At 49.1% G+C, this 16607-nt stretch overlaps 1 protein-coding gene across 1 annotated transcript in view; it reads left to right on the top strand.

Annotated features, from left to right (window-relative positions):
• The window catches only part of UROC1 (urocanate hydratase 1), a 43679-nt gene extending 27431 nt beyond the window's left edge, over positions 1 to 16248 (top strand). Inside the window, exons 17-20 of the mRNA XM_047742800.1 lie at positions 1927 to 2026; positions 4999 to 5080; positions 14362 to 14461; positions 15263 to 16248. Coding sequence (XP_047598756.1) covers positions 1927 to 2026; positions 4999 to 5080; positions 14362 to 14461; positions 15263 to 15403 — 423 coding nt within the window. The 3' untranslated portion in view covers positions 15404 to 16248. The remainder of the gene's footprint in view (positions 1 to 1926; positions 2027 to 4998; positions 5081 to 14361; positions 14462 to 15262) is intronic.
• Positions 16249 to 16607: the final 359 nt, after the last annotated feature.

The raw sequence follows: 16607 nt of genomic DNA, 5'->3' as shown, positions 1-16607 counted from the left end.
CCAGTCAGCAGCCCACCATGGAGGACATGGAGCTCTGGGGACACCCATTTGGAAGGCTGTTCCGCAGAGCTCTTGCTGGTGGCCCTGGGTTTGGGAGTGCCAGTATAAATGATCAGCTGTGAAAGGGAAATCAGACTGATGAACATGATGCCTCTCCTGGTGGGTGGTTGTGGTGGTGGCAGGGACAACAGCCCTAGCCCATCTCAGGAAACACTGCCCGAGCTCAGCATGCCTAGGAGGAGGGCTGGGGCCGCTCCGCCAGGACCTCTCTCTAGGCACACTCATGTCCAGGCTGTAGTTGGCCGGTTAGCACGGAGAGCAGGGAGTCTTTGTCATTCATTCCACATGCTTGCTTGGGCACCTCTTCTGTGCCAGGCTTATTCTAAAGGACTGGGGACCCCATGGCAGAGGACAAAATAGACAGTGTCCCGTCCTCATCCACACACTAGGGAAGGGAAACTGATGATGCAGGATAAAGGTGTAAGTTCAGAGGGAACATCAGATGGTGATGAACATGAGAAGAAAGTGAATGGTGCTGATGGGGTGTGGGTAATGGGGTAGAAGTGGCAGGGAGGGCATGAAGAGTTGGGAATGAGCGGTGGCTTTAGACAGGGTGGGGATGACGGGGTGCAGGTGAGGGGTGGGAATGAGTGTTGACTTTAGACAGGGTGGTCAGAACAGGTCTTCTGAGTTAACGGCTGTAGAACTGAGAGCTGAATATCTGGAAGGTGCTAGAATCTCTGGGGGATGGCAGTTCAGAGCAAATGTGAAGAGCAAGCTTGGCCTGTTCAAGGAAGGGAGAAGAGGGCCTCTTAATTCAGAGCAATGAGGAGTTCCCCTTTCAGCAAGATATCTCCTCTTACACAGGGAGCCTATGCAATTCTATGACCACTGGGGAGGGCCCTGAAGACCAATGCTCATAGGGCTAGCCATGGTTCCTTTGTGAGACACTCAAGAAAGATCCCAGGTTGGTGCTGGGAAGAGCCTGCTCGTTGCAGCTGTGGGCTCCACTGCCTTCCTCCTCCTGAGGACAGCCAAGTGGAAGGTGTAACTGGGTCAGACTAGCACTCACCTCATGCTTGTGGGCACAAAATGTGCCCCTTTGCCCCAGCCCCTTCACCTCTACCACTTAATTTTTCCAGTTAGAACTTTTTTTGTAATGGAACCACCCTGTGCCTGGCACAAGGGAGCCTGGTTGGCCAGTCCTTAGCCATGGCCCCACTCAACCATCAGGGCTGCACTGTATTCTGTCATTGGGGTGCAGAGCTGCCCACCTCCTGGCAGCACGTCACAGACTCCCAAGCAGACTGAGATCTTTCGGGAACAGGAAGAATTGCCAACACATGCACTTGAAAAATTAAACCCCCTGTGCTTTCACCATGTGAAAAATCTCTGTCCTCACAGAGAACGGCAGCTCAGAAAGGATCTTGGTGATTTCCTTGTCCAGAAAACCAAGGCCCAGAAAGGAAGCATCCACTCGGCAAGCCTGGGCTATCTGTCTGCCCCTTTCCTTAGAGCGCAGACTCAGGGGAAAGCCCAGATTCTAGTATACTGTGTATGGATTTAAATCCCAACCTGTCCACTCACCAGCTCTATGTCATTGGGCAAGTTTCTTTTCCTCACTGGGCCTCAGTTTTCCTGATTATAAAACAGGCATGGTAACAGGCATACCTATCTGGTTAGAGTGGTTGAGACTACCCAGTGAGCCAACACGGACATAACACGTGGGTGGCCTGCACGTATAGAAAGCACCCAATCTGTGGAATGGATCTGTTGGTAGCTACAGGAAGCCATCAGAAACATCTATGCTTCCTCTTGTTGAGGAAGGTATATTTCCTGGGGGAGCAATCTGGAGGGCTTCTGGTGTGTGCCAGGCAGCTATGGTAGACACTGTCTGCCTACATCTCATTTCCTTCCCTGCTGCAGGCGCCGGTGGTCCTGAGCCGAGACCATCATGATGTGAGTGGCACGGACAGCCCCTTTAGGGAGACCTCCAACATTTACGATGGCTCTGCCTTCTGTGCAGGTGAGAAAGACAAAAATATTTTTTCAATTGTTTTTATGTTGGATTTGATTTTGTTTAGAAATAAATTGATTCATTTTAGTCAGTCATAATGATGCAAAAAAGGTTCTGGTGTCTGAGAGACTTGGCATAGGGTGACCAGCCCAGCACACAGGGGTTTTTGGGATCTGGGATTTCTGGTTTTAAACTGGGCTTGTGTCAGGCAAAATGGGACAGTTGGATGCTGTAGACTCAGGTGTGTTCTTGACCCTGTCACTTGCTAGGTGGTCCTCAGCAAGACACTTCTAGTCTCCGAACCTCAATTTCCTTATGTGTAAGATGGAAATAACTATAGTACCTACTTCAGAGGTTTGTTGTGAAGAATGAGATGAATTAATACGTGTGCAGCTTTAGGTCGATGACCTGCAGCTGGCGTTCAATGAGGTTATCTGCTGCACCTGATGTTACTGTTTCTGCTTCTAAACCTACTACAGTTATAATCACCACAGAGGCTGGTGGGTTCTAGTCCTGGCATAGCTCGTTCATTCCCAGTACTTGGGGGTTCCTTCCATTACGGATGGGATCTCAAGGAAAGGAGGAACACACTCAGGAACCCCATCTGTATCACTTTTTTTAAGGAGTTGATATATTTCATGTAAGTTATCAAATTTATAGGTATAGAGTTGTATTCCTATATTTATCTGTCTAATGTCTGTGGGGTCAGTTGTCATGTCTCCTTTGTCATTCTTGATATTGGTCATTTGTGTATTTTTTCTTTCTTCTTGATCAGTCTGGCTGGAAATTTATCAAATTTGTTGATCTTCCCCCCAAAAAGAAGCTTCTGGTTTCGTTCATTTTTTTTCTATTGTTTTTTGCTTCCAAATTAATTGATTTCTGCTCTAATCTTTAGTATGTCCTTCCTTCTACTGGCTTTGGGTTCGACTTGCTCTTCTTCCTCTGGCTTCATAAGGCAGAAGCTGAGGTTACTGAATTGAAACATTTTTTTTCCTAATAGAGGTATTTAATGCTCTAATTTCTTTTAAACACTGCTTTAGCTGCATCCTGCCAATTTCTATAAATTTTCATTTTCATTCAGTTCAAGATATTTGTTAATTTCCCGTAAGACTTTCTCTTGGATCCATTGGTTACTTGAAGTATCTTTTGTAATTAATTAAAAAATTTTTTTAAGAAAGAGAGTGTGTGAGTACAGGGGGAAAAGGACACACACACACAGAGAGAGAGAGAGAGAGAGAGAGAGAGAGAGAATCTTTAGCAGGCTCCATGTTCAGTGCGGAGCTCGAAACAGGGCTCAATCTCATGACCCTGAGATCATGACCTGAGCTGAAATCAAAAGGAGGAAGCTTCACTGACTGAGCCATCCTGGCACAACTAGAAGTACCTTTTTTTTTTTTTTCAAAGATGTTATTTATTTATTTGACAGAAAGAGATCACAAGCAGGCAGAAAGGCAGGCAGAGAGAGAGGAAGGGAAAGCAGGCTCCCTGCTGAGCAGAGAGCCCGAAGCGGGACTCGATCCCAGGACCCCGAGATCATGACCCGAGCCGAAGGCAGCGGCCCAACCCACTGAGCCACCCAGGCGCCCCTAGAAGTACCTTTTTAAATTTCCAAGTTTTAGGAGATTTTTCAGATACCTTTGTTACCGACTTCAGGTTTAATTCCATTATGGTCTGAGGACTTACTTTATATTTGTTCTGTTCTTTTAAAATTGTTAAGGGTTGTTTGGTGGCCAGAAGATGGTCTATCCTGGTGCATTTGAGAAGAATATATGTTCTGTGTTATTTGGTGGATCCTGCAGATGTCAGTTAGGTCAGGTTGGTTGATAATGCTCTTCTGGTCATCTGTATCTTTATTGATTTTCTGCCTAATTATTCTGTAAATTACACAGGGAGAGAGTGGTGAAGTCTCCACCGGTGTTTGCGGATTTGTCTGTTTCTCCCTTAGGGTCTTCAGCATCTTTGCTCCAAGTATTTTAAACCTATGCTGTTAGGTGCACACTCGTTTCAATGTCTGATGTCTTCTTGGAGAACTGACATCTTTATTATTGTGTCATGTTTCTCTTTGTCCCGAACAATAGTCCTTGCTCTGAAATTCTCTGATATTAATATAGTTTATATTCATACCTGAGGCCACTGTAACAAGGTACCACAAACTTAATGGCTTAAAACAACACAGATGTGTTCTCTCACAGTTCTGAAGTCTGGAAGTCTGAAATCAGATCTGGTGAGCTAAAGCCAAGATGTGGCTGGGCCGGGACATCTAAGGAGGCCCTAGAGGACGATGTTTCCCGACCTTTATCAGGTTTTAGGGCTGTGCTTCTTGCATTTCACAACCCCGTATAGGGAGGAGACTGTTCTTAGGATTCTCCCTGATCTTCTCTGGGAACACCCAGCTGGGTTTTGGGAAGAAGAGCCTGCTAGGATACGCACACCTTCTTATATCTGTGTCCCAGAGGCCTCAAGGTTTCAGGCAAGCTCATGCTTGTCCTTTAGCAATTTGTTAGACACACGTGTAAGGTGACCAGATTCTCTGTGCAAGGGCCTCTCTCTCCCCAGATTGTAATGAGTTGGTTACCCTGGGACCTCAGTTCTCTGATGGGGTCAAGGACAATCACTAATTTGTAGTCACCTATTTTTTGTTGTTTTTATTTCGTTTTAAGGGTGGGAGTGACTCTCTTGGCTCTCTGCATCTATGGGCTAAAATCAGTACCACCATCCCTTTAATTCTTTTGTTCTCTCTGCTTCTGGAGCACTTTATCTGGCCTTCAGCGCTGGAGGGCGTAACTGTACAGGCTAACAGTGGGTACTTGGGCACTTGTCAGTACTCCAGCTTTGTGTGGCTCTGCAAACATACATTGTGGCTATTTCTAGAGTCTGTCCTTCAGGCCCCACTCAGCCCATTGTCGCCCAGGTCAGAGCCTGGCCTGGCCTCTAGCCCTTGGCATTCAGGGAATAACGGGGCGTGGCCTCTGTTTCTGCAGACATGGCTGTGCAGAACTTCGTGGGAGATGCCTTTCGCGGTGCCACCTGGGTTGCTCTTCACAATGGCGGGGGTGTTGGCTGGTAAGGTTTTTGGAGAACTGGGTGCTGTGGGTGTGGGCTGGTATCGAGGTCTCAGGAATTCCCTCGAGGGTCCTGGCCCTGCCTCCCCTGAGCTCCCTCTGCTAAGGCCTTTACTGTGATGTGTTCCTCAAGTGAGCTGGAAATCACAGGACATGGCCGAGCCACTCTACTTTTCAGGGTCTTACCTGTCACATTGGACACAAAGGCTGTAAGAACCGTCCCTACCCTTATCCTGTCCATTTTCCCTTTGCTTTCCCAGATGTTTTCTCGGGAATTCTCAGTGCTGTCCGAGCCCAGGCCTTCTTCACTGATGTGTGTCCTGGGCAGCTGGGCTGGGAGGCGGGAGACCTGGATTCTGGGCTCACAGCTCTGCCCGGCCAGGCCTGTTTCCAGTCTGTGTCATGAGGAAATTGGGGTTCGCAGGTGGGTCTTATTCCAGCTGACAGTGGCAATTCCATCAAAAAGAGGTGTGCTGTTATTCTGTACTCCTAGTTCTAACATGTGGGGTTTTCCCACACCACCAGGCAATTCTTTGACGCCCAAATGGGTGTCCACCATTCGACTCAATTCTGACACTGCTCAGAGACAGTACCAGATCCCACAGGGTCAGGGCTCAGTCCCACAAGGATGCCACCACCCCAGATGCCGATCACAAGTCTGGGTTGTCACCTGTGCATCTGACCGGTATGCTGCAAATCAGAGGTTCCCACAGTAGCCTCCCTGGGTCCCATTAATGTGCTTGAGCAGCTCATAGAACTCAGGAAACCGGTATATTCACTAGATTACCAGTTTATTACAGAGAATATCAACGGGTACAAGTGAATAGCCAGCTGAAGAGATAAAGAGGGAGAGTTCCCAGAACAAAGGAGCTTCTGTCCTTGCAGAGTTTGGGGCCTAGCACTGTGGCACGTGGGAGTGCTCTGGTTCCCCAATCTAGGACCTCTCCAAACTTACCCTTTTAGGTATTAATGGAGGCTTCATTATTTAGGCATGATTGACTAAATCATTGACCCCAGATTCAACCTCCAGCCCCTCTCCTTTCACTGGAAGTCTGGGGCGTGGGACTGAAAGTTCCAATCCTGTAATGATATGGTTGGTTCTGCTGGAAACTAGCAACCCCCCCCCCCCATTCTTTAAATGCAATCCAAAAGTCACCTCATTCACATAACAAAAGAGACTTTAACCACTCTCAACGCTTACAAAATTCCAAGTTTTAGGAGCTCTGTGCTAGAAATGGGATGAAGACCAAATATATAACTCATTATAAATCACAATATCACATTCACAAAGAATAATGAATAATATTTATTGTACAAGGATGGTGTGGCAAGCATTTGCTAAACTCTTTGAATATACTCTCTCACCTAATCGTAGAAGAAAATACATTTTACAGATGAGGAAACTTAGTGACCTCCAGCTGTCCCAGCTGTCCCCTCTTCCCAGCCTGGGAAGCCGGCAAGTCTGGGCCCTGGCGCCAAGCTGGACTCCTGGCTCTCTGGGCCAGCAGGAGGCGCTGCGGCTTCAGAGAGGAAGGCAGCTCCCTGGCCGGCTGGCTCTGAGCAGACCTCTGAGCCTGTTCTGGCCAGAGGAGCGTGGCCTTGCCCTCCGCAGCCAAGTCCCTGGGCACTGAGCTTCCCAGAGCATTCCCCTGCGCTGGCTTCAAGGCCAGAATTCCGAGCCGTAGCCCAGTCAGGCGGCTCTAATTAATGGAAAATGTGACGGGCGCGTGAGTTCTTTCCGATACACAGGCTGGAGAAAACCAGGACAGAGAGTGCCTGGTGGAGGGGTACCTGGTGTTTTGTCACTAGATGCTGAATTGGTGCTGGAGGTGACGAGAATAAGGTTGAGTAACATGCCCAAGGCCACAGAGCTGGCGGTGGAGCCAGGATTCGAATCTAGATCGATCATCTCCCAGGATCCACCTGTCGTTGCCAACTGAGTCACGGGAGCAAGAGGGATCAGAGCAAAGCTGGCCCAAGAAAGCATCCCGACATGAGGGCTTCAGGGCAGGAGCCCCAGCATGGGGAGTTCCCAAGAGAAGGAATACTCCCTGCTGATTCCCAAGTTGCTCCCACCCTTTGGCTGCCCCTAGGCTCTGCAGACAGGACTGCACACACCCACATAACCTAATCCATCAGATGCCCCTGCAAGGCTTACTGCAAAATCAGCAGGAGAAAAAATCTGCACCTCAACCATTCCTGTTCCGGGAGGAAATCACTTTCCCCTCGTCAGCTAATTTTTTTTCTTTATCCTACACAAATCCATTTCTGAGTTACAAGCTTTTTCTGCTATTTTTTAATATGCTTTCAGTATTTATTTATTTGGCAGAGAGAGAGGGAGAGCAAGCTGGAACAGGGGGGAGGGGCAGCGGGAGAGGGAGAGGCAGGCTCCCTGCTGAGCAGGGAACCCAACTTGGGGCTGGATCCCAGGACCCTGAGATCATGGCCTGAGCCGAAGGCAGCCGCTCCACCATCAGAGCCACTCAGGCGCCCCTGCTTTCAGTTTTTATATCATCTGCTGTCTTCCTGTTTTGGAGCGCTTCTGTTTCCAGGACAGTTCGCCTCAGCTGTGTGTCATCTTCCTCTTTCTCTGCCTACGTGGAGCCCCTCTTTCTGGTTGCTTGCTTGGAGTCTGTGCTCATGCTGTCTGTCCAGTGGTCCTTGCTGTCTGCTGGTGTTTCGAGAGGGTGCCCACAGCCCAGTGTGTGAACAGGGACCTTTGGACCATGGGCTGCAGAGCAGGAAGGGTCAGCAGTCAGTCTCTGGTTTTAGGCTGGTTGGTCTGCTGGGTAAACACAGGTGTCGTCTCCTGTCCTTATAGGGAGGGTGTGGCCACCAGCCAGTCACTAATCGTCGCTGCCAGCCTATAAAGCAGTTGTGCATCTGGATCCCAGGTGATGTGGCTTCTGCTGGCCTGAGGATCGCTCTGAGGACTTGCAACGTTCTCGCCCTCGATGTACATAAATCTCCTTGGCCTCCACCCCCAGGGCAGCAGGGTCTCTTCGATGTAGAGTTTCATGGCACAATTGACAGCATGGATTCTGAAGTTGACTTTTCTGCACGTGTTAAGCTTGTTGAACTTCATTTCTCATTGACAAAATGCTCCTAGTAATAGCAATGGCTTTATAAGCTGGTGGTGAAGATTAAATAGTGAATGGCTAACTCTCATAGTATCGTGTGCAACCGGTACAAGGCCTTCTAGACTGACATGTTAGCTCGCCTGATCACCACAATAGTCCCCTGTAAGAAATAGCTGCTACCTAGGTGGAGAAATAACTTTGCCCAGGTTTCAAAATGAGCTCCGTTTGCAGGAGGCCTGGCCCGAATGCACGTGCTAACCTTACCCCGTGAGCTACCTTTAAGGGGACTAGAGCAGGGCCAGGGAGTGGCATGCCTCCCATAAACCTTAACCTTACCAGGTGTAAAAGTTCCAGTTTGCGTAACCTCAGCACCCTGGGTGTTACCGCGTGGGATTTTCCAGACTGGTGGGCAAGGAGTGACAAATCCTTGTTTTGATTTGACTTGCTTGCTTCCAGTTTTTGTTTTGGGTTGTGCGATTTTTCTTTTCTTTTTTTTTTTTTTAAAGATTTTATTTATTTGACAGACAGAGATCACAAGTAGGCAGAGAGACAGGCAGAGATAGAGGGGGAAGCAGGCTCCCTGCCCAGCAGAGAGCCCGATGTGGGGCTCGATCCCAGGACCCTGGGATCATGACCTGAGCCGAAGGCAGAGGCTTTAACCCGCTGAGCCACCCAGGCGCCCCGTGTTATGCGATTTTTCTTATGGACTGGTTGTTCTTGTTCTATTTTAGACATAGGATGCTGGTCTTGGGTGCACGTCCCTTGTGTTTGAACATCATCTATAGTGTCTGTGCTGGTTGGGTTTTCCAGGAGGCAGAAGCTGAGGTGGAGGTAGTGTGTGTAAAAGGCTTACTGGGAAGACCACCTGAGAAAGGAAGTGGGGAGCAGGAGCGAGGGTGCCCTCAGTCTCCACGCACACCCGCCAGCCTTGCCACCTAGCGGTGGTGGGGGGCAGATTCTGGGCCCAAGAAGGCCATCGAAGGACCCACTTAGGGTAGAAATGGGCAGGCCCTCGCCGTATTAGTGCTCTGTCTCTGCCCTGAGAAAGACCCTAAGGAGTTACTGCTGGAGGCTGTGAGCTAACCATGTCCCCCACAGCCAGGCTTTCCAGAAGGCTCACCCATGTAGGCCTCTCTTCAAAGGGAGTTTTATCTTTATCTAGTGACTTCTTATTCTGGCTCTTCATTTTTTTTTTTAAAGATTTTATTTATTTTAGAGAGAGAGAGAAAGAGAAAGCATGCATGTTAGTGGGGAGAGGGGAAAGGGACAGAGCGGATGGGAGAGGGAAAAGGAAAGGAGAGAATTCCGGAATCCCAAGCAGACTCCCCGATCAGCGTGGATGATACAGGGTCTCACAACCCCAAGACCATGACCTGAGCCGGTACTAAGAGTCTGGTGCTTAACTGACAAGCCACCCAGGCACCCCAAGGGCCCTTCGTTTTTTTAAACATTGCTTTAAAAGACATTCCTCCTTCCCAAGTTAAGAAAATGCATGCTCCTAAACTTTCTTTACTTACTATCTAATAAGTATTAGATTGAATTTTTCCTTCATTAGTACACCTGGCACCAGTTTTTATTTGTGTGACATAGGGCTCTACTTCTGTTTTTCTCAATGGGACAGTTAGTTGTCCCAGTTCCATCTATAAGCAGCCCCCCGTGCTCTGCGATGGTGGTGCTGCCTTTATGGTCCCAGCTTTCCGGGCTCAGTGTGCGTGATGTGTGGGCAAGTTTTGCTGAGGTAGCATGGAGCTGAGCAGCTTTGCTCTCTAGCAGTCTGGGCTACAGGCTCCCAAAACAGAAAATGAAGTTCTCATCTTCAAAAATCCCTCTCTGGTCGAAGGACACACTGAAGTCCTTGTTCGGCAGCACTGGCTGGCATCTGCTTTCCCTTGTGTCACCCAACATCAGTCCCTGATAGGTGATGACTGATGGTGACCTTGAATCCACCTGGAGGCTGGTGGGAGATGTGATGGGACCCCGGGGGCAGGCACAGGGCCACCCAACTCTGGGACATGGGCTGAGGGCAGCGCAGGGGCCGCCGCCCGTTCACAGAGGTACTTGACTCTCACATCGGGAGTGGGGAGCACAGCTGGCTCCTGCGGCAGAGGGCTCCTCAACTTCTTGGTGGGAACTGGCTGAAATTGTCAGTAGAGCTCAAATGGGGCAGAGAAGCAGGTAAGGCCTGAAGGATCTGAGACTAGAGAAGCTAGGTGCCCCTTTTGGGTGCAGGAAGGAGGAAGAGCAAATTCTCTGGGAGCAGGGACTGAAAGGCCAGATGCTGTGTTCCCAGGGGTTTGTGTTGGGCAGTAAGGCCTTGGCAGGTGCTGACAAGAGGTGGGGCATTTCCTGTGTTTGTAATGGAAGGCGTGGGAGGAGTATAGTGATGCTATCAGCAGGAAGGGCAGCCAGGCCTTGTTCATGATGCTAAGGGTGAGGATAGAGATCCAGGGGTGCCAGGAAGGAGAGGATGCCCACAGTCGATGGCACACATGAGGAAAGTCAGACTGCACTGACATGCTTCATTAAGATCCCCACGACACCTACTGCAGAGATGAGTGAACACATGACCGTATCACGTCTGCGAGGGGAGGGAGTCCAGAGCCCAGAGAAATCTGGTCATTAGAAAATAAGAGATATAGGGGAGGAGTCAAGATGGCGGAGAAGTAGCAGGCTGAGACTACTTTGGGTAGCGGGAGATCAGCTAAATAGCTTATCTAAAGATTGCAAACACCTACAAATCCAACGGGAGATTGAAGAGAAGAAGAACAGCAATTCCAGAAACAGAAAATCAACCACTTTCTGCAAGGTAGGACTGGCGGAAAAGTGAATCCAAAGCGACGGGAAGATAGACCGCGGGGGGAGGGGCCGGCTCCCGGCGAGCGGCAGAGCAACGGAGCAAAATCAATTAAAAGGATTATTCACCACGACCAAGTGGAATTTATTCCAGGGCTGCAAGGTTGGTTCAACATCCGCAAATCAATCAATGTGATACAACACATTAATAAAAGAAAGAACAAGAACCATATGATACTCTCCATAGATGCTGAAAAAGCATTTGACAAAGTACAGCATCCCTTCCTGATCAAAACTCTTCAAAGTGTAGGGATAGACGGCACATACCTCAATATTATCAAAGCCATCTATGAAAAACCCACCGCAAATATCATTCTCAATGGAGAAAAACTGAAAGCTTTTCCGCTAAGGTCAGGAACACGGCAGGGATGTCTGTTATCACCACTGCTATTTAACATAGTACTAGAAGTCCTAGCCTCAGCAATCAGACAACAAAAGGAAATTAAAGGCATCCAAATTGGCAAAGAAGAAGTCAAACTATCACTCTTTGCAGATGATATGATACTATATGTGGAAAACCCAAAAGACTCCACTCCAAAACTGCTAGAACTTGTACAGGAATTCAGTAAAGTGTCAGGATATAAAATCAATGCACAGAAATCAGTTGCATTTCTCTACACCAACAACAAGACAGAAGAAAGAGAAATTAAGGAGTCCATCCCATTTACAATTGCACCCAAAACTATAAGATACCTAGGAATAAACCTAACCAAAGAGACTAAGAATCTATACTCAGAAAACTATAAAGTACTCATGAAAGAAATTGAGGAAGACACAAAGAAATGGAAAAATGTTCCATGCTCCTGGATTGGAAGAATAAATATTGTGAAAATGTCTATGCTACCTAAAGCAATCTACACATTTAATGCAATTCCTATCAAAGTACCATCCATTTTTTTCAAAGAAATGGAACAAATAATCCTAAAATTTATATGGAACCAGAAAAGACCTCGAATAGCCAAAGCAATATTGAAAAAGAAAGCCAAAGTTGGTGGCATCACAATTCCGGACTTCAAGCTCTATTACAAAGCTGTCATCATCAAGACAGCATGGTACTGGCACAAAAACAGACACATAGACACATGGAACAGAATAGAGAGCCCAGAAATGGACCCTCGACTCTATGGTCAGCTCATCTTCGACAAAGCAGGAAAGAATGTCCAATGGAAAAAAGACAGCCTCTTCAATAAATGGTGTTGGGAAAATTGGACAGCCACATGCAGAAAAATGAAATTGGATCATTTCCTTACACCACACACGAAAATAGACTCAAAATGGATGAAGGATCTCAATGTGAGAAAGGAATCCATCAAAATCCTTGAGGAGAACACAGGCAGCAAACTCTTCGACCTCAGCCGCAGCAACATCTTCTTAGGAACATCACCAAAGGCAAGGGAAGCAAGGGCAAAAATGAACTTTTGGGATTTTATCAAGATCAAAAGCTTTTGCACAGCAAAGGAAACAGTTAACAAAACCAAAAGACAACTGACAGAATGGGAGAAGATATTTGCAAATGACATATCAGATAAAGGGCTAGTGTCCAAAATCTATAAAGAACTTAGCAAACTCAACACCCAAAGAACAAATAATCCAATCAAGAAATGGGCAGAGGACATGAACAGACATTTCTGCAAAGAAGACATCCAGATGGCCAACAGACACATGAAAAAGTGCTCCATATCACTCGGCATCAGGGAAATACAAATCAAAACCACCATGAGATATCACCTCACACCAGTCAGAATGGCTAAAATTAACAAGTCAGGAAATGACAGATGCTGGCGAGGATGCGGAGAAAGGGGAACCCTCCTACACTGTTGGTGGGAATGCAAGCTGGTGCAACCACTCTGGAAAACAGCATGGAGGTTCCTCAAAATGTTGAAAATAGAACTACCCTATGACCCAGCAATTGCACTGCTGGGTATTTACCCTAAAGATACAAACGTAGTGATCCGAAGGGGCACATGCACCCGAATGTTTATAGCAGCAATGTCTACAATAGCCAAACTATGGAAAGAACCTAGATGTCCATCTACAGACGAATGGATAAAGAAGATGTGGTATATATACACAATGGAATACTATGCAGCCATCAAAAGAAATGAAATCTTGCCATTTGCGACGACGTGGATGGAACTAGAGGGTATCATGCTTAGTGAAATAAGTCAATCGGAGAAAGACAACTATCATATGATCTCCCTGATATGAGGGAGAGGAGATGCAACATGGGGGGTTGAGGGGGTAGGAGAAGAGTAAATGAAACAAGATGGGATTGGGAGGGAGACAAACCATAAGTGACTCTTAATCTCACAAAACAAACTGAGGGTTGATGGGGGGAGGGGGTTGGGAGAGGGGGTGGGGTTATGGATATCGGGGAGGGTATGTGCTATGGTGAGTGTTGTGAAGTGTGTAAACCTGGCGATTCGCAGACCTGTACCCCTGGGGTAAAAATATATGTTTATAAAGCTGTAAAAAAAAAAAAGAAAAGAAAAAAGAAAGGATGAATACCCAAGTTTTGTAGCAACATGGACGGGACTGGAAGAGATTATGCTGAGTGAAATAAGTGAAGCAGAGAGAGTCAATTATCATATGGTTTCACTTATTTGTGGAGCATAACAAATAGCATGGAGGACAAGGGGAGATGGAGAGGAGAAGGGAGTTGAGGGAAATTGGAAGGGGAGGTGAACCATGAGGGACTATGGACTCTGAAAAACGATCTGAGAATTTTGAAGGGGTGGGGGGTGGGAGGTTGGGGGCACCAGGTGGTGGGTATTGTAGAGGGCACGGATTGCATGGAGCACTGGGTGTGGTGCAAAAATAATGAATACTGTTATGCTGAAAAAATAAAAAAAAATTATAAAAAAAAAAAGAAAATAAGAGATATGGAAAATAAAGGAACTTGGTCTTCAGATCAAGTTATCAGGACCCCAAAATGCACCTAAAACAAGCTGAAAGAGGAGGCAAAGGAAAGGAAGAGCATAAAGAAAAATCAGGTAGAATGACCGTTGAATTGAGCAGTCCAAGAGCCCCCCAGGGAAGCATGGGATATGGAATGCTCTCAGAACCTCAGAGAAGGAGGTAACATGTGGGGAGGTAACATGGTTGAGGGTCCTGAAGGTGGGTGTGGGGTGCACGGAGTAAAGAATGGAGGTGCAGGTGGGGAATGTGCAGCCCAGTGATTCCTGCTTCCCTGAGGCCAGGGAGAGGACACAGGCTCCAGGCTGCAGCAGCCACCTTGCCTCCGTGAGCCAAGGCTTCCAAAGGGTTCCCCAAATGTGTGTGTGCTTCCGTCCACTCCAGGCAGGGGCAGGCCTGGAGAGTGGTCTGGGAACCTCTTTGCCTCTTACAGGGGTGAGGTGATCAATGGAGGGTTTGGCCTCGTGCTGGACGGGACCCAGGAGGCTGAGCAGAAGGCCAGGATGATGCTCAGCTGGGATGTCTCCAATGGAGTAAGTCACATCCAGTCCTTTCCCCGGCCTTCTCTGGGGACAGTTCTGTCAGGCCGAGCCTCTCTCACTGCTCTGCTCACTCTGACCTCTGACCTCTCTGGCTGTGCACGTGCCCGTGTGGCCCTGCTGGGGCGGGGGGGGGGGCGCGTCCTCCCTCCCCATGACCACATCACAGGCCAAGAGAAGAGGTGGTGAGCACAAGGCGGCCTGGCGGTCATGGGGAGGGTATGTGGGGGCAGGTATGCAGGGGATGGGGAGGGGCTCAGTGTGCAGGGACCCAGGCAGCTGGAGTCAGGTGAGGGGGTAGCATGAGAGTGGGGATGGAGGGGCCTCTGGAGGGGCGCTAACCAGTAGAGGGGGTGGTGAGGGCCACGAAGCTGTGAGGGGAAGGATGAGGGGCGGCAAGCATGGCAGCAGGGAGGGCGGGGAAGCCCTAAGGCCTGAGGTGGAGAGAAGGAAACAGACTAGAGAAAGATTCTGGGGCAGAACTGGGATGGATGTGGATTCCCTTAGGGAGGATGGTTCCTGGATACTTGGACATGGGTTAGGCTGGGTAGAAGGTTGGCAGTTTCAGATCAGGGAGGGGGCTAAATTCATAGTTCAGCAGAGAGAGGGGGTTCTGAGCTAGAGGTGGGAATGGGGTAGACGTCCAAGACTGCTGGCCCCACGCACAGCACAGAGGGACCCTGAAGGGGACAAGGGCGGGGATTTGCAGCCCAGATGAGGGGTGTCCAGAAGGCCCTGTTGGGAAGCTGGTGTTGGCACCAACGGCTACTCTTTTCCCCCCATCCCCCACCACAGGTGGCTCGGCGCTGTTGGTCTGGGAACCAGAAGGCCTACGAGATCATCTGCCAGACGATGCAGGACAACAAGGGCTTGGTGGTGACGCTCCCCCATGAGGTGGCAGACGAGTGCGTGCTGCAGCAGGCCCTGCGGCCATGAGGGGGCCCGAGAGCCGGCCTTGCTTCCCTCGCCCCCTTGATTCCTGTCCCCACCCCCACAGCCACAACACACCTGTCACTGTACCCCTTTGTCTCCCGGGTTAGCAGTTTCCCACACAAACCCTCACTTGACCTCACGACTCCCTGGAGGGCGTGGCATGGGACCATCCACCATTTACAAATGAGTCAGCTCAGGCCAGAAGAGATGGGAGTGTTTGCCCCTGACCTCTGGGAACCCTGGGAGGGCGTGAAAGTCTGGTCCAGAGCTCAATCCTCTAGCTCGCCATAGAGTAGACTCCAGGAACTTTTGGGGGCCGTGCATACCACAAATACTGGGTATCAACCAAGTCCCTTCAAAACCCCTGCCTCTCCTGCTACCAAGGGGCCAGGGTTTCCTTTGGCCAGGTTTTTATCAGTCATTATGCCTCCTGTCCACCTTCCATCCACGCATCCAGATATCTTTCCACCTGCTGGCCTGTCTAGCTGTCTGTGATGTACTTTTTACCCCTCAGTGCCTCCAGCCATGGGCCCAAAGGAACATGGCTAGGCGCTGGGTTCGAGGGTCCATGAAGGAAGACAGGGCAATAAAGGATTAGGAAAGAAAGAAGCCATGTAAGGTGTCACGAGCAGAATGGCCATGGGCTGGTGGGATGGGGGCAGACAGGGTCCTGCCCTAAAGGGACAGCGATATTTTGTGAGAAAAAGGAGAGAGGAGGGGAGCCCCCGACTGCTGGCACAGCATGGAGTGCAAGAAAATGCAGCCCAGGGGCGCCTGGGTGGCTCAGTGGGTTAAGCCTCTGCCTTCAGCTCAGGTCATGATCCAGGGTCCTGGGATCAAGCCCCCCACCCCCCACATTGGGCTCTCAGTGGGGAGCCTGCTTCCCCCTCTCTCTCTGCCTGCCTCTCTGCCTGCTTGTGATCTCTCTCCCTCTCTCTGTCAAATAAATGAATAAAATCTTAAAAAAAAGAAAAAGAAAATGCAGCCCAGTCCCTTTAGAGGGAGGTCCACTCCAGAACCCTTTTTGCAATCAGGTGTCCTGCAGGAGCGCTGCTGGGCCTGGGGCTGTATTCCTGCACCCACCCCAACCCCGCCCCAGATCTCTGATCCCTAACAGCGGCTGGACCCATACATAGCCCAGGCTCAGATTCAAAGCATCCAGACAAAGGGGGTTATGTGGCCATGCTTTTCCAGGCCTTCCTTTTGA

Source organism: Lutra lutra, chromosome 1 (assembly GCF_902655055.1).
Source record: "Lutra lutra chromosome 1, mLutLut1.2, whole genome shotgun sequence".
Lineage (NCBI taxonomy): Eukaryota > Metazoa > Chordata > Mammalia > Carnivora > Mustelidae > Lutra > Lutra lutra.
This window is presented reverse-complemented; position numbering and strand designations above follow the sequence as displayed.